The sequence below is a fragment of the Amaranthus tricolor genome, chromosome 1 (genome assembly GCF_026212465.1).
Source record: "Amaranthus tricolor cultivar Red isolate AtriRed21 chromosome 1, ASM2621246v1, whole genome shotgun sequence".
NCBI lineage: Eukaryota > Viridiplantae > Streptophyta > Magnoliopsida > Caryophyllales > Amaranthaceae > Amaranthus > Amaranthus tricolor.
The window spans coordinates 43,119,743-43,140,665 of NC_080047.1; the positions used below are offsets into that span (position 1 = coordinate 43,119,743).

The 20,923-nt window shown below is 34.1% G+C and overlaps 1 protein-coding gene across 1 annotated transcript; it reads right to left on the bottom strand.

The window, feature by feature from the left end:
* Positions 1–447: 447 nt before the first annotated feature.
* Positions 448–11,600, bottom strand: LOC130827320 (DNA polymerase I B, chloroplastic/mitochondrial-like). The gene is made up of 14 exons (XM_057693003.1): positions 11,208–11,600; positions 9,157–9,284; positions 7,992–8,291; positions 7,504–7,889; positions 6,692–6,883; positions 5,825–6,498; positions 5,128–5,554; positions 3,670–3,765; positions 3,334–3,426; positions 3,046–3,240; positions 2,443–2,535; positions 2,032–2,244; positions 1,805–1,894; positions 448–1,282 (listed from the first exon to the last, which is right to left on the bottom strand). The coding sequence occupies exons 1-14, from the start codon at positions 11,330–11,332 to the stop codon at positions 1,121–1,123; spliced, it is 3,174 nt and encodes a 1,057-aa protein (XP_057548986.1). The 5' UTR covers positions 11,333–11,600; the 3' UTR covers positions 448–1,120.
* Positions 11,601–20,923: the final 9,323 nt, after the last annotated feature.

Here is a 20,923-nt window from a genome sequence, read left to right on the forward strand (position 1 = left end):
TGTTTAGATTTTCCTCTCCTTTTGTAGAATCTCCAAAATGAAATAAAAAGAAATATAGTAATGTATCGTCAAATTATTTAACCTCATAATAATAATGTTAAAATTATTTAACCTCATAAAATCTTGCAAAAAACACTTACAACTAGAAAATATAATGTTATTGTCATCTTTATATCTTGAATTCTCTTTCTACTTTATATAAATAAATATTTTAACTTAATGCAATCCAAACATATGACATTTTGCACTGTATATATGCTTATCCTTTTATTTCACAATGCAAGACATGCCACAATCATAATATTCTTTTAGAATCAATCAAGATATGCTTATGCTGATCAAAAAATAAAATAAAGAGTATAAATGAGGCAAAAGAACATACTTCCTTTGTTCTGTTTTACCCGCTTTAGGGAAGATTTGCACAAGAATTAACAAATTGATATTTTTGCGTTAAAAAAATCATTATTATCTTTAAGAAAATAAGTGTGAAAGATAATAAGATATGAAAAGGTAGAGGCAAAATAGACATTTACATAATTATGTTCGCCAAAAATAGTAATGTATCAAATAATTTAAAATGATTAAATAAAGAAAGTGTAGCAAGTATAATAGAACTGAATAAGTAAATATTTTACAAAAAATAAGTTGTATGCACCCGACCGGCCGACCCCTTTAACCTCGCTTTAAAGGGAGTCATTAGGCACATCCCATAGGAGTAACGTCGTGTACTACTTGCGCAACCGTGGTGAAAACAATTTGCAAAACTAGGTTTCCCACCATCTTATATTCAAAACACACCACCCCGGTAAAAAAAAAAGAATCAAGCCCGCTTCGTGGTCCCCACACTCCTCGCGGTGTATGCTTTCTAAGCATGCTGTACAATATCAAACACGGCAGCACAATCCAAACATGGAAATCATCCGGTGATGTTCCGAGTGCTGCGCTTGCAGGAAATACCTCCAGGCAAACTCGCACACAAAATGGCCCTAAGTATCACATGTTTCTGAAAGGCATGACTCAACGTAGTAGCAATCTCAACAAAAATGGGGACATCAGCCTGAATCCTGCCGAAGGTTCTCTAGAACCATAGGTCAATTTAAGAGAAGAAATAGACGGCCTCTTACTTCGCAGCATACCAGTTTCGAGCACATTTAGCGTCAACAGCAAGCTCGACGGAAAGAATGTTTTTCCCGTTGAAGGGTTTGGACATGCACTCAACTACTTTAGCTTTTGCTGCTTCAGCCGATTCTGAAGGTCCCTCTAATATCACTTCATCGTGAACCTGCTTTCACAAAATATAATTATCCTCAGCAAACATTAAACCCGTTACCAGTAGCCAATAGAAACCGGAAATCACGGTAACCTAATGGGACAAGCAATTTGCTGTTTTCAACAATCCTAGGGAGATGGCAATAGTAAGGCAAATCTTAGCACAAAAATGCGGTAACAGAATCAATCTCGGTAACAAATACGGTGATGTGGTTATCGTAACACCAAATATCAGCCGAAAGTACTGTCTCATGATTCACTAATCTTCTTGCGAATTGCGAATCAAAAAAAGCGAATCATGGTCGGTTTTGGGCTGTTTTAGGGTACTTTAAAGCGAATCGCGAATTCAAAAGGCGATATAACTGGCGAATCATGTTACACTGGCCGAAAGCATGAGATATCCCTCGAAACGGCATCACACCTTTACGATGCAGCCGATACGATACATAGCCTTGCTTTTGCACTATCAGGCAAATGCAGTCCAATAGGAAAAAGTCGAGGAGGGGACAGAAACAAGTAAAGAAATCAACAAAACCTGCAATAGCAACTTCCAACCAAGCTCTTTCAACCGATTGTTTCTGTCTATTTCCAGCATAGCACACATGGCAACATCAGCAGCACTTCCCTACATGAATAGATCGAGAAGTCTCCCAACATAAGGTCAAAGAATAAAAATACAAGAGAAATCAAAGTCCCGCGGAGAGACTGGGATCTCAGCATAAAATAAAATTTAAAAAAAAAAGAGCAGGGAGAAGTACAAACTTGTACTGGTGTATTGATAGCAGCACGCTCAATGTGACTCTTTTGTGGCTTAGAAGCTCGGGCCATTGAAGGGAAGCGACGAGCTCTCCCCAACAAGGTGTGAACACAACCAAATGATGCAGCTTCTTTTTTCCGTGCTTCTTGCCATCTGAGAACCTCCTGGCGTTCTTTATACCATAAATCAACAGTTTCCTTTGCTTCGTTAACAGAAACCTAGAGCATACAAGCACAAATTACTTAACAGAAACACAGCAATTTAAATATCAGTACATACTACAAACCAATTTAGTTAGGTGTTACGGGAAAAAATACACAGATTTACTAAATTGCTACAGACAATTTAACATCTCATTTTCAAGGATTTTCCGACAAACTAAAGTAGAATGCAAGTGCAAGAAGAGAAGCTATTACCTTCCAGTCTTTAGCAAGTCCCATTGGAGTTTTCCCATATGCAATGGAAAAATTAAGCATTTTTGCTTTCCTTCTTTCTGAACCAAAAGCGTCCTGCAAAAGCATTTGTATTATAACAGATAGAAGGAATAAATATGGACTAAAATTAGAAGGAAATTCAATTTCACTCAGATCATAAATGTAGCTTGACCTAAAAAGATTACTTATATGGTTAAAATTTTTCCTTATATTGGATTGCTAAAACTTTCGTTTTTATCATGTATCTTGTGGTGTTAGTCCGAGTTTTTAGTTGGACCTTGGTTTACTTAAGTAACCCCTATAATTGTGTTGGGAGAATTGAGCTTCCGTTTGATTATTACTAAATTCAAACTAGTCTTTGCCTTCATAATTTAGAGCTGTTACTAAAAAATGTGATGATTTACAAAAGAGAACACAAAAAAGTTTCCTAAAAGCAAATCAACATGAAAGTAACTTTTTAAAAAAAAGAACTTCCGACTTAATCCACGTGTCTCATAGCTGAGTACATGGTTCATTGATAGTTTGTCCACGGCATAAATTTGACCTTCTATTGCATTATAAAATAAGAGTCAACATTCCATGTACCTTGAGAAGAGGAACAGGAGGCTTTTCTTGACCAGGTTGAGGATGCCATTCAAGAAGTACTTCTTTTTGTTCAACTGCTTCCCGAATATAGTCATACATATTCATTGCTGTTCTCGAATGGAAATCTCCACCAGCTTCAAATGCTTCTTTCATACTCTTACAGTCCGCAAGGTGTGCAAGAATCCTGAGTTCAAGCTATGATAAGGGCAGAAGAATTAAGCCTATAGCACGACTTAGAAATTTCAATAGTATAAAACTCAGTGAAGAATTAGAGGACAATAGACCAACCTGTCCATAATCAGCAACTATAAGTGAGTTTCCTGGGGCAGCAACAAAAGCTTGCCGAATCTTGTACCGATCTTTCTCTAAGGCAGGTTGATTCTGATGGAAGGCAAAGAAACTCATCAGTATGACGTAAAACATAAAACACAGCACTTTCCTTCACTTTGCTTTGGTTCATGTAGTGGTCCCCACTTTGTGGGGATTAAGGCTTTGGCAGTGTTATTTTGTGCTGTATGATTTTGTAATTTGAACGGTATTAAAACTTTAAAAATGAGCCCATGTATTTGTGAAAGAATTAAAGATAAAACTCGAAGCAGTTATCATCAGAAGAATAGCAGGTACCTGTAAATTTGGTCTCCTAGCAGACAAGCGACCAGTTTCTGTATTTATATTTAACGAGCAATGGATGCGCCCATTCTTGCCAGACACATGATTTCCCTGAGATGCAGAGCACAAAGAATCAAACTTAACTCCAGATCTTGATTTAGAAGTTGATACGAATTTGTCAAGGGAAATAACTCAAACTCAGATGCTGAAAGCATTTGATTTACACAACTTTGCCTAGATAAACTAGTAAAACTCACAAGTCCGCTCAATAATGTTGAGAATAACTTTATGTTATTGAGCCTCCTTGAAGACATATTATCCACTAATCATTACAGCTCTAATCATCGAAGGAAAACAATAAGTACACGAATTAATCTAATTTGGAGAAATACTCCAACTAAATAGGACTTCTAACAATTGACAAACTCTAGTTAGAATAAGATAATGCGCCAAGTTAAAGTTAGAGTTAGACTCCCTTTATCTAATGGATCCAATTCTAGAAAGAGTAGCTCCAGTTTAGGAGAGCATCCATCTACAATTCCTTTTGTTAAAGACTTACAGCCTCATCTTAGTTTGTTCCTTGCGGCTCAAGTAGAACTTGTTCCTCCCAACCCTCTACACGAATACCATATATATATGAGCGTCAAGCCTGTGTGTATGCATCAGCTTGTAGTTATTCAACAAACACAAACAAATACTAATGAATAGTGCAAAATACGGCTTCTGTCACGACCATGGTGATGGTCGTGAAACGGATTTCATGTTTAATGTGAATAAATTTGTGGTCTTTCGATCGCGGTATACTCATAAACCTTTATGACACGATCACGATGCGGTGATGCGGTCTTGTTTTTGCACTATATTATTATCATATACTCTCTCAATCTCTAAGAAATTGTCACAAATGTATACTGCACAAAATTTAAAAATGGTGGGAACATTTAAATTGTGTGGATGATATTAAAGGAGAGTTAAATTGTGTCGATGAGAATAAAAGAAAATAGTGGGGGCATTTTCATAAAAGGAAATTGTCACAAAGTATAAGGGACAAACTAAAAAGAACAGTTTGACAATCTCTTAAAGACAGAGGAGTAAGTAAGCACTTACGCCAAGTAAAAAGAGAAGAAAATAGTACAAATTGGGCAACAAACAAGCAGGACAAATCCATAAATCTAAAGGTAGAACACTAAGTCTTGTAAGCTCCCTATGATCTACTAAGCTTCATGCACAGCAATGGAATTTCCAGTTATATCCAGCCTTATAAACAAGCAAAGATGTAATATCTAATACTGTACTTTGTTTCCTAGACTTGGCATCCTATCTCAGTGGAAGGTTTCTCGAATCAGGCAAAATATTACAGCTTTCCTTAATTTCACTTAAACATGTTAGCGCTCATACATACACAACCCCATCTCCTCATGCATCCATTCAAATATACACATGCATGAAAAGTTTGAAAGGGGAAGTGTCTACCTGCAAAGGAAGAATGAAGTTGGAAATTAATGAATCAATAGAACAAACTTCACACAAAGCAGCAATAGCATGACAGGCCTCCATTCCTTCCTGTCCTCCATTAAAAGCAGAATAAGCTGTTCCGTAAGCAGAAATGTCGATGTATTTTTTCCCGGGGTTTTGTGGATCATCAACCCATCGACTTTCAAAGGCATCACTTGAAAAATCATATTCTGCAGATACCTTCCCAGCAATAGCTTTTAAGGCATCTCCACTGACAGACGGCCACCCACTTGGAGTATAAATGTCAGTTTGTAGGTTATAGCCAATTTTATGTAATGTAATATCACGAAGCTTTTTTGCAGTCTTCTTTCCTTCTTCTATAACATTTTCAGTGTTTGGGATTTTAAACTTTCTTTTAGTAGGGAGAAACTCGTTATGGTCCTTCCTGTAACAATTGAAAGAAAGTAAGCTGCTGCAGCCAAAAAAATACTGGAAAATGTCAAAAACCAAAACAGGTATATTTTTTCCCCGAGTTTTGTAGATCATCAACACATCAACTTTCAAATTCGAATTAGTAAGTCAAAAGAAGTCAGGTTGCAGATATATTTCAAACGTGTAACAAATGTATAGGAATCAACAGAATTGATAAGATATAAATTCATGCGTAAAGGATTGAAATTAATTCTGCAAATTGTTAAAAAACCAAAACAGAGACCTGTTGCATATGCCACCAAAAAGGAGTTGTCTCAATTGTGCGTCACTTCCTACATTCATATACTTAGCATCAGGGCAGTATTTTGAAGCCCAGTTTCGAAAGTGATCAGCAGCAACTCGTTGTTGAGCAATAGCCACCTTCTCCACCTCCGAGAGATATGCTCGGTCAACTAACATTCCTTCTGTTTCCATTTGTACGAGAAGTTGACCAAATGGAAGCCAATAATTTCTATAGAAATCAAGCATATTGCCCATATGTTTACCATCTATTATCCATCGCATTTTCGATAACTTTGATATCAAGCTCTTGTACAGCTTCAACGTACTAATGGAATCCAAAGAAGAATAACATATCCATGGTTGCCTTTCTTCTCTTTGCAGATCCTCAACTGAAGGAAGAACGATGGTCTTTCCTAAAGAGCCGTCCTTTTTCATCTTTCTCTTGCCAAATATGGTTTTCATTGAAGTCTTTCCCATCAGATCTTCGTCTTGACACATTTTATTCTCGGACATGACATTTGGGTTGGTTGTTAGAGCTTCAAGGGAGTACCCACCATCTGTTCGTCTGGAAGAATCCCACAAACGAGCCATGTGCATTGTATCAGCATAGAAACCAGATGGTTTGATCCCATAGTTCTCTATAACATGGCAATCAAAGCTGTAATTGTGCCACACCTACACAGTATAACCAAAATCCAAAAGTCAATCAAAGATTCCAAAAAAGGCCGAATAAACAGGAATAATAGCTACTATCATAATCTGATGGTCACCTTTTTATAATAAGAAATAACTTAGGACTCATCCAATTTTTTTTGAGTGCCATAACAACAATAATTAATATTTTTCGGGAATTTTAAAGCTAGCTCACCTTTTTTATTGATGAGTCTTCAAAGAATGGAGCAAATTCGGCCAAAATATCATTGCCACCACCATCTAGCACGTCTACCCATATACAAGTTTTCCCATTTCCATAATCCGCATCTTCTCCTGAATAAATACTGAAGCAGATTATCTCCCCATGATCTACAGGTGTCTCCTGCTTCACATCAATCTTGGACACCTATCATGATACACATTTATCTATAAATGATAAACCAGCATTGAAATATACCACATAAGTGGTTATAGACATCAAAAATAATAGAAATACTGTATAACGATACCATGATTCTACAATTCTTAATCGTCCCTATAACTATAGCCCTAGACACAGTAACGATTAATATGGTGTAAATTCATACTATAATTCTTACAATCCACAAATTTCCCAACAAGTACAGGCAAATAGTTTTCAAAAGTTACGATAGGAAACACAGAAATTGTCAGAAAAACTTTTTTTAAAATAAAGATGTGCATTTCAATTTAAAAGGAAAAACGAGTATTTCTTTGGTCCCTCTATATTTGTTGTTCTACCCTATCAACAAAGAACACCAATCACAACAATGAAGTATCATAAGAGTACAAGAAAAGACTAAATAGGAATCCTATAGCAACATCCCAACCAGTGTTACATGATTCGCTAATCTTCTCGCGAATTGTGAATTGAAAAAAGCGAATTATGGTCGATTTTGGGCTATTCTTGGACAAATTTCAGCGAAACGCGAATTCAAAAGGCAAATTATGTTATACTAATCCCAACCACAAGTAAAAGCAAATAACTTTCTGTAGCAGCAAACATGCCTCGGTATCACAGGCATAAACACGATGCCTGTACTTTTGTGTAAGCAAATGCACAACTTTCCTAGCCATGATGACATCATCAACTACAAGAATTTTGTCAAAGATGTTGCACAGCCTCTTCTGAAGTGCTTGCTGTTCATCCAATTGTGCATCATCAAGTGTATCAAGCTGCTCAGCCTTCTCATCAACACCATCTGTTTCTAGAAATAACGAGTACTCATCCAATTCTCTCAATATGGATAGGCCATTGGTAGACAAGGTCATGGTCGACTCCCTGAGAACGGCGGAATTCATGGACACGGCACTCCCTTCATCAGACAAGCTTTTATTGCCTACATAGTTTCTTGATGATAAGCCATTAGTGCAAATTGCTTTTCTAGAGCCATCTGTTCAGGATAAATAAGTGTGATCTAAATCAATTGTGAAACCAAGGAAAAACACAAATAACGTAAAACAGAAAACACTACTATCAGATTCATGTAGCTCACCGATTTTCTCAGTTTGATTAAAATTTGCTTCTAAATCAACAGCAGAGGCAGCAAAACTGTCGGTTGCAGTAGCAGAAGAGATGTCTGCAAACCCAGAATTTACATCAATGTTCTCACTAACGAAGTTACGTCCTGCTGCTTCTAAGGATGGAGATACTTTTAGCCCTTTCGTACGTTTTCTAAAGCTCATTTTACTCTTTTCTTCATTCGAAGTCTGTTGTTTCCGATAAAAAATGTCAGGGTGTCTAACTACCATTGGTTGGAAAGATTCTCCAGATCTCCTTGGCCTCATAATCATTCCTAGAAGAAAACAGAAAAGTGAGGGATTGTATCTCATAAAGATTAAGAAATGTCACTTTATCAAGCCAAGTAGAAAGTATAAAGATTCTTTGTGTACTTAAAAACACTTCGCTTTAACTTTTTACTTATCTTTCAAGACAGGACTTGAAATGCTATGAGGATAATTTCACAAACAGAATCACAACTAAATATTATTCTCGAATCAAAGTTTACAAACTTTAGCCATCAGTAACTTAAAATGATAATGAATGACACATGAAAGTATACTCGTTCATTTTACTTTTCATGTATGTTTGAAAAAGTGTATATTTCTGCAATTTTAACTTGGGTATTATAATAATAGACCTCTGCCTCTTTGAGATCTTCCTTGATATTGACATTTCTCGTCAATATGGGCAAAGCCAAGGAAACACTGGGAATTGTAGATATAGTAGTAGCACTGTAGTAGTAGTAGTAATAGTAGTAACACATACATACATTGTGTGTTCTAGTATTAGTAATAGATTAAGAGTAGTAGTAGTAGTAGTAGTACTGTAGTAGTAGTATTAGATGAAAAAAACCAATAGTCAAAGTTTGTCCACAAGAACAAAGAGTACATGATGACATAAAATGCAATAAATTTGGCTAAGCACAACCAAGATTACCATAATACTGCCTTTGATCAAGGGTCGGAAGTTCAAGAAAAATCTTCACTTAATAGCCAAAGATGGGTATTTTTTATTGTCATAGAGCCCTCAAAGCAAAATATCACAAAGTATTTAAAATAACAAAAACAGAGAATACTTTCTCGAAAACAGCCTAAGCTAGTGAAACGTGCATTCTCTTTTGGCATACAATGTATTACAACAAGATAAAGAATGCACACCATTAGATTTAGTAGATTCATCATATTGTTCAGTCGACAACATTGACTCAGGCTGTTTGAACTCCACGACGTTAAACAATTCATCATTATAGTACCCATATTGTCTGCGATGATTTTGCAAATCCTCCCTGTAAATCAACGAAGAATATCTAAGTAACAAAATCATTTCTATCGTCAACCGTCTTGGCCAGCTCCAAGCATAATGTATGAACAAGAAAGTGATAGATTGTATTGATGATAGTAGTAGTTACAAACGTAAGAGTATTTCGAGCATACTCCAAGCTCCCAATGTGTAAAATACTCAATGTATAATTCAAAGTATGAATACAACTCCTTTCCCCTTTGGCTAATATACTACTCGTAATCCATTTCATTTTGCCCAAGTAAATGCGAAGAAAAATTATCCCTTGTAATAACAAACTATAAACAGAACATAATCCCTTCAAGAGAATTCCCACAATATCTAACATATGTAAACTGATTTTTTTCTTTTCCCTTATGCCCAAGGTCATTAAGACCATTATTTCTAAATTATATTATCATCTTAAAAACTTTGATGCCAATAATAACAGGACAGCATATTAGGGTAAAGTTGTAATAGCATAACCAAGCACATGTTTAGCCATGAAGCTTCTTCTGAAGAAAAGAGCTATATCACAGATGAAAAGTGAAAACTTTTGCAGTGTTAAACAAAGTATGATCCTTGATTCCTTTCCATATAACAATAATGCAAACATGCCAATGCCAATGCCAAAGCATGGGCCTTCCATGAATTCCAAATCTCGAACTAATTTAAGCTTGTTACAATAATATTGTTTAGCTCACTACTAACACTATTTTGGTTGTTCATAATTGATATTAAATGATGGAAATAATAATGAAAAATTATTGTAATTTTGATAGGTAATCTATTGACGAGTTTAATCGTCAATGCCTCAATGGTCATACTTGTAAATAGGTTCATCTCATTCATCATTCATTTTTAGGCCCCAAAGTAAAAGATAAAAAGGTCTCTACAAAACTTAAGGCATAATAGATAATATAACACCTTTTTTGTTTTCTATTGATGATATTTTAATTATTTTTATAAAAAAGACCTAACAACTCCTATTACATAGCAAAAAAATATAAATTATACCTAAATTTAATTCATGTTAATATCAAACTTTATTATAATATATTTTTTGGGCGGCAATAGCCCGCATTGCCTAATCGACGGCCATGCTTGTTTTACTTAGATCGTCTTTCTTCACAAACATTCATTTTGATTCATCACTATTTGCATTTGGAGAAGTGGTAGTGGAAAAATAATTAAAAAGAAAAAAACATTTCTATGATCAAAGTTCAATCACCATGGGAATAACACCATACATTCCATAAAAATTTAAAAATTTACGTCATAAATCATTTTCATTACCACCATTTAATACCGGTAGACAAAAGAAAAGAGTGGTTAGTGTTGTCATTGCCCATATAAACAAAAGCTAGTGGGAGTAGGTGTTGCAAATGAACTAAGAGTTCTTTTTGAAGCATTTGACAGCAAATTCGGCCAAAAACACATAATTGAAGCTTGTAGAGATGAAATCGAACACCCTCCTACTCAATTCATTAATGTAAGCAAACATCTAGTTTACTTGCTCATTCATAAATTGAACTCCATATACTATATCATGCCCCTAAATTTTCTTTTTTTTTTTGGCTTTGGTACCATGTCAAATTGTCAATATCATGTCAAAACATCAACTCAACCAAAAGTTAAAATTCATCCTCAATTCCTCATATACGCCTTCTATTAGTTCAAAATAGATCCAAGTACAAACGGGTGAAAATCAAGAAAAGTGGATAAAACCGGCAAAAATATATATTTCTTATGAAGGTCGGAGAAATGGGCGGATGAGATGAAATGTAGGTTAAAGAAAAATAGAAATTGTGCAAATTCAATGGAATTGGCAATAAGGCTAATTCATTGAGACATAGAATATAAAATGGGTAAATACTACCATACTAGCTCTACATTGCAAAGTAAAAACAAAGATGCGAACAGAACTGACCTATTAGTACTTGAGCAGAAGAAACGAGAAGCAGCAAAGGAAGAAGAGCAATGGCGAGGACAAACCCAGAAATGTGAGTGAAAATATGCAGCTTTGAAAGAGAATGTATTAGCAGAAAAAGCCATAGCAATGGCGTCAGAATCTCTGCCAAGCTTATGGCTATGGCTTTTGACGATAATAATAATACCCGCCGTTATGAGATTTTTTGAGGTGGCGGGTTTTTGGAAGGTTCTGGAGAGGTGGGATTTTATCAGTTCATGGGAGAGGAAGCCAAAAGGGTAAAGGAGAGGAGGTGTACTGTGTAGGATAGAGAAAACTTGTGAGGGAGGAATTGAAGGGAAAGACTAAAGCTAAAAAGCAAAAACCCTTCTAAGTTCTAATGCTTAAAAAAACATCTCCTCCGACACTGACATGGATAGATAGATTTATATAATTAGCTTATTTTTTATAAGTTATTAGTATTCATTTTAAAATTATAAAAATAATTATTATAAAATTATATATAATTATTTTAAAATTATAATTAATAATTTTAAGATCATAAATATTTATTGCAACGATCTAATAACAATGATCTCACATAAGCATTTGGTAAAATTTTTAAGAGCAAAAGAGTTAACTATCAAATCTTTATTAACAATTTTGTCATAAGAAATAATAATTTAATGTATCATTGGTTTTAAATGAAAATTAATGTTTATGATAACACAAATACTCAAATGAGATGCAAAAACCATCTATATTAGATTGGCTTTAAGTTCATTTAGTGTTTTTAATTGATTATTAATAACCTTATAGTGATCACTTAGAGTTTTAAAGTGATTATTATTATTATTATTTTAGAGTGGTCACTTATAACCTTAAAATAATTACTTACAATCTTAAATAATCAATTAAAAAAGTGAGTTAATTATATAAATTCGTCTTAAGATGAGACGGTACCATACAAAACTTATTTTCGATTAAATGTGTTGACAACCCGGTCATGCCAACGAAAATTAAAGATAATAATAATATAATTTAATTAAATGTGTGATTTAATCATAAGTTACAAATTTAGTAATATCTACCATCTTGATATGTAAGATATAATCCTTTCCTTTATAACCTTTTCCACTATCAACCCTCTAAGCATCTTCGGTATTCATCATACTCTTTTCAAGTCACTAAAGTTTTGACGTTTTGTCTTCCTAATTGGCCCGGTAGTTGTCTAATACAAGCTCCTTGCATATCCCAAATCATTTTAAATGATTGAACTGCATCTTCTTCTTAATATTTATAACACATAAGCCCTTATTTATTTCTTTTAACTACATAACTCATAATGTGTTTACTAATCCACGTAAATCTTTGCATTTTTGCTACTTTCATCTTCTTACAATGATCCTATTTAAAAGTCCAATATTTTTAAGCATATAATAGCGCTTAACTAATGGATGTCTGATAAAACTTGCTCTTTCAACTTTTACATACACCTTAATCATATAATATCTCGGTGATTTGGTCACTCTCCCATTATACCACCCAGGCACCCACACTTGTGACTTGACTTGATAGATATCCTCATCAGGGCTGTAAAAACGGGTTAAAAGGTCGGAAACAGGTCGGTCAAAAACAGGTTCGGTAAAAAACGGTCGGTCAAAAGCAGGTCGTATAAGTCTTTCGGTACCGGTCGGTATCGGTCGGTTTATTCGGTATCCGGTCGAATCCGGTTTTTTTCTGGTTGCGGGTGTCGGTCGGTATGGGTCCGGTATTTATCGGTCCGGTCATTACCGGAAACAGGTCACATTCGGTCGGTCAAAAACGGTTTTTTGCAGGTCGTAATCGGTATACAGATCATAACCGGGCGGTCAAAATCGGTAATCGGTCGGTCACAATCGGTATGCGGGTCACAATCGGTCGGTTTTGGTCGGTATCGGTTCAGTTCAATTTAGTTGAACCGGGATTCAGTTCTGTTCAGTTCAGTTTTGGTTGGTATCGGTTCGGTTCAATTCAGTTAAACCGATATTCCGGTTAATTTGGTTGATATCGGTTCAGTTCAATTCATTTAAACCATGATTTAATTCAGTTCAATTATGTTCCAATTATTCTGTTCCAATTTGGTAAAAAATCGCATCGTGTTGCCTCATAATGTCATTGATCATGCGTTTATCCATGATGGGAATGATATATAGAAGGTGGAACCTCACATCAAGTTTTATAGATGTCGTTAGGTTATGAGTTTTATGACATCAAATTCAACTAATCAACTCCGTCTAAGTTAATTAATAGATCATAACATGTTAATTGATCGACTTCATCTAATATCAATTAGACAATTACAATTTACAACAATAATATGTTATTAATGTCACAATGTAAGTTTGTTAGATTGTCTTAATAATATATCTTCATCACTGATTGAATTGACCTTCGTTTGTCCATGGGGTGTGTTATTTTCAACTAATGTGATCGGTCATAATTAGAGGTGTTCATTCGGTTGATCGGGTCGGTTTCGGACGGGTGTTATTCGGTTCGGTTGTATTTCGGATCGGTTATTTTTCGGCTATCATTGACTTATAGAGTTATAGTTATAGACTTATAGACTATCATTGACATTTGACTGTTAACTCAATGTTATTACTTATTACTATTAGTTATTAGTTATTATTGATCTTGAATACTCTAAACTCTAAAGTAATTTATAGGCTATTATTAATAATCGATCGTAATTCAAAGTTCACTTATCATAATTCGATCTATTATAGATTATAGTAAATGAAACTAGTGTAGTACTCCACCTTTTTTTTTACTTTGAATTAAATAGCCTAAATTATGTAATTTGACCAAATTCAATAATAAAAATATTTAATATTTGATATAAAATATTTATATTACTCAAATAAATTATTTTAGATATAATCATATAATTGTCCAATTTGATGATAAAATGTTATTGGTTATATTGATAGCACACGGATAACGGGTTTAAGCCGTTGGATTTATAATGGTAATATCATATCAGTGGTCAAGATTGTGCCACGTCGCCGGATGAAAAAGGGATTTGATGTATTTTCGTCATCCTGAAAGTGAATCTGATACAATACCTTATTTCCCAATTCCCGCTCGACTAAACCCTAACCCAACTCTCTCTTCTTCATCCTCTCACTGAAACCGGCGGCCCTCTGTCAATCCCATCCCTTCTCCTCCAATCCGGCTGGTAGAGTTTTAGGTATTTCTACTTCTCAAGTTTAGTTCATTGATTTTTGTTTAATATCTATCAAATCTGTTCATCTTTGTTTTTTGTGTTTAAAATCTTTGTTCGATTTGATTTTGTGTTCTTCCATTTTCGATTTGATTTGATTTAGTCTTCTTCCATTTTTTTTTTGTTCGATTTGATTTTGTATTTAATTTTCTGGGTTTAATGTGTTCGTTTAGGGGTAGATTTAGGGTTTTTTGTATTTAATCTTTGTTTTTTGTGTTTAATCTTTGTTTTTCGTGTTTAATCTTTGTTCGATTTAGTCTTCTTCCAAAAAATTCGGTCTGGCGGTTCATGTTCTTGCTTAAATTAAATTATGTGGAAAACAACAATCTAACTATAAGAGGAATTAAATTATGTGGAAAAGAAATTGAATCAGAGAATGAAAAAGATTATGGAAACTAGGGTTAAATATCTTCTGTTTCCTTTTCCTTTCTTCTCTATTTTCCATTTTTCATGTTCTTGCTCTCGAAAATGGAGTATATCGTAGCTGCTCTCGACCAGTTGCTCCCATGAGTTCTATGTCCACGTTTTCCGGCGAGAAATGCCTTCTGAATTTCATGTACTTTAGGTTTTGTATCTCCATCAATAGATTTTACTCTGTTTAATCTTTTTCTCAATTTTCTTCGAGTTGTTGATAAAATTGAAGATGCGTTGGAAACACTTGCAATATTTTGTAAAGTTTAACTGAATTACTACTATTAGTTACTTTCTTATTCCTGTTGTCATATGTGTTTTTGGAAAACAGAAGGATTTAGATATTATAAATCTTTGCTTCATTTTTGTGTTCTTTGCTGCCTTGACTATTTGTGCTTGAATATAGGGTTTATTTTTGTTTGAAAATAACCCTTGGTGTTATTTTTTTTTTTAAGGTATGGCTGACCCTGCTGTGGCTGTCCCCGAACAAAGAAGAGTTGTTAAACATAAAAAAATTACGTCACCGGTTTGGGATCAGTACCATGTATCGTACCCCAATGACGTACGGACGGTAAAGTGTAAATACTGCGATTATGAGGCGGCAGCACCAGGTAGTGCAGGTACAACTAATTATAAACGTCATACTGACGGCTGTAAAGGTTATAAAGAGTTCATAAAAAATAACCCAAACGCTAATGTTGTGTATGATCATGATACTTACGTGCTTAAGTTTGCTGATTCGATATTATATCATGGATATTGTTTGAGTATGGTAGAGCATATTAAAACTAGAGAATTGCATCGTTGGTTAAATCCTAATGTCAAAGATGTGTCTAGATATACGATAACTAAATGCGTAATGGGTGAACATGAAAAGTACAAAAAACTAGTATTTGACAATATGCAATCTTGTAAGAGTCGTATATGCTTAACTTGTGATGGATGGACAGCATGTACTTCGCGTTCATATTTTGCCCTTACTGCCCATTTCATCGATGATGATTATAAATTGCATTCCCTTTTGTTAAATTTTCGCCGTTTTCCCCCACCCCACGATGGTGAATCTATATTCATGTTTGTGAAAGGTTTGTTGAATGACTGGAATATAGGTAGAAAAGTTTTTTCAATCACACTTGATAATGCTTCCTCTAATAATAGGATGGTTGAAAAACTAAAACGTGATTTGCACTCCTCTTCTCCTCTCCCTTTAGATGGCAAGTATTTTCATATAAGGTGTTGTGCTCATATTTTGAACCTTATTGTTAAAAAGGGTTTGAAACTTGTTGATAATTCCGTGACTAAGTTACGTGCGGTTGTTATATATGTTGATTCTTCTGATTTTCGACTTACAAATTTTGAGAAAGCTAAAATTGGTAAAGGTTTGCAATCAAAGGGTAAATTAGTTTTGGATGTTTCCACTAGATGGAACTCTACTTATGACATGATTCATAGGGCTCTTGAGGTAAAGGATGCTATTGATTTATATCTTGTTCGTGAAAGGGATATTGATGTTGATATTATTTCTGAGAATGAGTGGGATACACTTCAAGATATTTGTGATTTTCTTGAGCCATTCTATGAGATTACCAAGCTTTTTTCTGGTTCAAAATATCCCACTGCAAATTTGTACCTTTCTTGCATAATATGTATTGAAAAGATTTTGACTGATTCCCACCAAGATCCTAGTGATGCTGTGAGAAAGATGGCTGCTCCTATGTGGGAAATGTTTGATAAATATTGGTCCGATCATTCTATGGTTCTGTCTTTTGCCTTTTTACTTGATCCACGTTTTAAGATGACTTTCCTTAGTGATTATTATTCTATGCTGTATGTACCTACTGCGGTTGAACAAAAGGTAAATGATGTGCTTGCTGCGTTTGTTGCTTTATATGAATGTTATATGAATACCACTCAATCTGCTCCTGTTGCACCCTCTCCGTCAAACCTTGGTCCTCCTCGTCCATTCCAAATGCGAAAGTTACGTCATGATTTTCCTCGTATTTCTGCATCTAGGACGGCGAGAGGTGATGTGGACTCTTATTTGGCCATGTCTCTTGTTGTTGATTATGATGGTTTTGATGTTCTTGAATATTGGAAGGGACAGTCTACCTCTTATCCAACACTCGCACTAATGGCTAGAGATATTCTAGCCATTCCAATTACTTCTGTTGCATCTGAATCTGCTTTTAGTGTTGGTGGTCGGATCCTTAACAAATTGAGATCTTCTTTGTTACCAAAAAATGTTGAAATTTTGGTGACAACGCGAAATTGGCTATTTGGGTTTGAACCCGAGGAAAATGCGAAGGAGATATTAAGTGTTATTGAGGAAAATAACACTGATCATGATGATAATGCTTCAGGTAAGTGTAGTGCTCTATGAAGATTTTTTTCTTGTAATTGGGTTTTTTACCAAATTATCATATATGAGCGCCCAATTTATATTTTATAATTAATTTATATTTTTTTTATTTTATTTATTATAACTTTCTGTCGTTTTTCCATCTCATGCTCTTAATCATAATACTCAGTATCTGAAAGTTGTTACTTTTATATGATCTTAAGGTACACTAAGTTTGGTGGAGCAGTTCCTTACAGATTATTGAAAGGCGGTGTCGCATTGAGGACTAGGAGCAGGAGATCTAAGGTGGTGATGGAAGAGGAGGAAGAAGATGAAAGTGATGAAATGAGTTATACTTCTGAGAAAATTAAAGAAAAGTGATGAAATGAGTTATACTTTTGCAATTTCTTATGCATAACTAAAATTTGGAAAAGACTTTTTGTGTAGTTAGGATTATTGATGTTTATATTATTGGTAGGAAAAAAAATGTAATGGATCTATTTTAAATTTCGTCTAAACTATTAAATGAAATGAAAGTGGTTTATCAATTTCATAGGTTAATATTTTGTATTGGTTTATATTGTTATATGTTGATTTTAATACAGTATTAATTAGTCAGCAAATTAACCTGAACTTGGTAATTATATTGGTTGCAAAGTATGAACTATGTTTATGCAATTTTGCAATTTCTGAGTTTTGTAAAATTTATACTTAATTTTTTAGAAAAGAAAAAGGCTTTACTAAATTACTGAGTTAATATATATTAACTTATAATTTATATATTTATTTTATAAAAATTTATATTTAATTTAATTTTTATCATATAGAAATAATATAATTAAGTTTAATTTAATTATTTTATATAAAATTTTATTATATTTTGACAACTTAGAAGAATTATGTAGATAAGTTCGGTCCAAAACAGGTTCGGTACAAAACAGGTTCCAGGTTCGGTATAATACAGGTTCGGTACAATATAGATTCGGTCAAAAACGGTCGGTTAAAAACGGGTATTAAGCGGGTCGAAAACAGGTTTCGGTCTGAAAACAGGTTCGGTATCGGTCGGTCACGGTATGATAAAAACAGGTCGAAAACGGTTTTCGGTTTAAAACAGGTTCGGTACCGGTCGGTTTCGGTATGTGTAAAACAGGTCGGAAACGGTTTCGGTCACCATTCGGGTTCGGTAGCGGTCGGTATCTGGTCACTGGTATTCGGTCAAAAACGGGTTCGGTATCGGTCGGTAACAAGTCGGTAAAACAGGTTTCTGACCACATTTACAGCCCTAATCCTCATTACTCTAAAATATGGACCTAAATTATTTGAAGCATTCACTTTGAGTTATTTATTTTACTTTAAATTGTAGTGTCTATACTTATCTCATTTATGTTAAACTCGCGTGACCAAGGGGCGGGGGGATTGGCGATATACTAGTAAGTTATTTATTATATAAAAACTAGTTAAACTATGAAAACTTGTTATACTATTAAAATTAAAATAGCAAAAATATAAAAACACAATTAAAAAGGATAAATGTGAAATAAATAGTAATGACATTATGATATAAATTAAATTTATTAGTCTACCAAAAAACAGTTCAAATTTGAATTTGATCCATTTCCTTTAATCACAAATATGTTATCTCAACCATTAACTTATTGTAATTTTTATTACAATTATACACTCTTTAAATTATATAATATATTAGTAAGAGGAACCGAAGTCAAAATTATAAAAGATTACAATTTCTGCAAGGGGAGACGGGCCTCCATCGGCCCTAATGTGGCTTCGCCTATGCGCGTGACCCCTACTCATGGAATGACCTTATATAGTTTAAGTAATTAAATACTTGTTGTATCTCCTTTGTGTGAAAAAAGTAATCGATTTGAATTACGTTACCCTTGTTTATAAAGTCACCCGATTGTTTATTTCTTTTTAACCATGTGTTATCAGCAACAAATTAGATTGTATGAAATGGATTGTTTGTTTCATACTTACGTGCACAACGAAACTTCGATGGACACTTTCGCAGCCACTAACATATCCCTACATGCCCATTTAAATATACAAGATTTACAAGTTATCCGTCGATGTTAAAATAAGTGCCAATAATTTTAATGATGACGTTAATTTTAAACATATAATCGAACATGATTTGTCTTGTACCTTAGAGAGGGTCGATAAAGATGTGTCGTACGTGTATCGTTTGAAGTTTGGAACGATTGATGAGGGTTGCTTGATCGAGGCAACAAGTGGTTAGGAAGTCTAATAGTCGCTCGACTAATTATGGGCTGCTCGACCGGTCAAGTGGGAGTGAGTGGGTCGAGCGAATAGTGCAGAATGAGACAGTAGCTTCACTGGAAGCTCGCCCGACCGAGCGAGGTAGTGGCTCGATCGAGCGGTAGTCGAGCAGACTACATAGGATTCTGTTTTGATCAGAATTTTTTGCGTAGTCATTGAATAAGTGCATTACTTTCTTGTTTAATGTATTGTTTAATGTAATGTTTATTGTGATATTTATTATTATGGTTATTAACATAGTTAATTGAGGTGTTACATGTGAGTTTATGGTGATTTATGAGGGAATACTAAGAGTGATAAATACCTTCCTTATAAATAGGATTCATCACTCATAATAACATTCACCAAAAACACACATATTGTTGAGAGGGTTATTGCTTTGTTAGAATCTTGAGAGTGCTCTTACTTTGCTTTAGTATTTGTGATCTTGAGAGATTATTCTCAAGATAAGGGAGGTTTATTATACTTGTAATTTTTGAATTCATTATAATAAACTACATTTGAAGGGAAGGTATCCAAGATATCTCATAAACACTTGTGTTCATCTTTTACATTATATTTTTCATATGTTTTTCATTGTTAAATCTCTTAGAGGCTTTCATTACAGTCCATGGCATGTTATGTACTATATCATTTATATCCTCCAAAATGTTACCTTTTTATTTTATTTTATTCCTCAGTTTTAACATGCGTTACATGGACATTTATGATGATGGTAGTCTTGTAACCATTTATAATTTTACTTTTATGATAATATCGTTATTCCTGCACACCTCAACTACCTCCTTAGCTGTTCGTTCATTCACAATAATACCAATTTCTTTCTACTTATCCTGACCACCACAATTTATATTCATGCCTTTCTCCTACAATTATTTTGGCTTAATCTTCAACTCATTATGTCTCTTGTAAGTATTCAATGTTAATCTTCCTCATTTTCGTATTGTGTAATCACTAAAAATATCTTCCCCACAAGCTATAAATGTATCAAGATCCCTTTCTTAAGTTAGTACCCCCAATTTTTTTTACCTCCTATGTTTAAAACCTACATGCTTTTGCTCATTTGACACCACATCCTGACTCATATCACTCATCATTCTCCTTAATTTGATCTCGAAACCGACAATAAGCTGCAATTACTCACAAACAAAGTTAATATAATAAACGTATATGTAATTCAAAAACACTAATTTTTTTTATTGAGATCGTCTTTAGGTCAGTGTAAACTATTTAAAAAAATTTGCTGTCTATTCAAGTGGAAAATTAGTTTTCATTATTTTTTTTTATATCTTTTTACTAATGAGTTTTTTATATGAATCCATCTCATATAAGACGGACTGATTCAAAAATTAAAATGAACCAGAAACATTATCTATTATCTATTAATTATTAATTATTAATGAGTGGTCGCTTACCCTCACTCCT

Excerpts from the sequence above, each read along its gene's own strand:
- LOC130827320 (XM_057693003.1), bottom strand. The coding sequence starts at position 11,332 with ATGGCTTTTTCTGCTAATACATTCTCTTTCAAAGCTGCATATTTTCAC. Across the intron at positions 7,890-7,991 it reads TAATCAAACTGAGAAAATCG|ATGGCTCTAGAAAAGCAATT; the intron begins GTGAGCTACATG and ends TATCCTGAACAG. Across the intron at positions 3,241-3,333 it reads TAGTTGCTGATTATGGACAG|CTTGAACTCAGGATTCTTGC; the intron begins GTTGGTCTATTG and ends CCCTTATCATAG.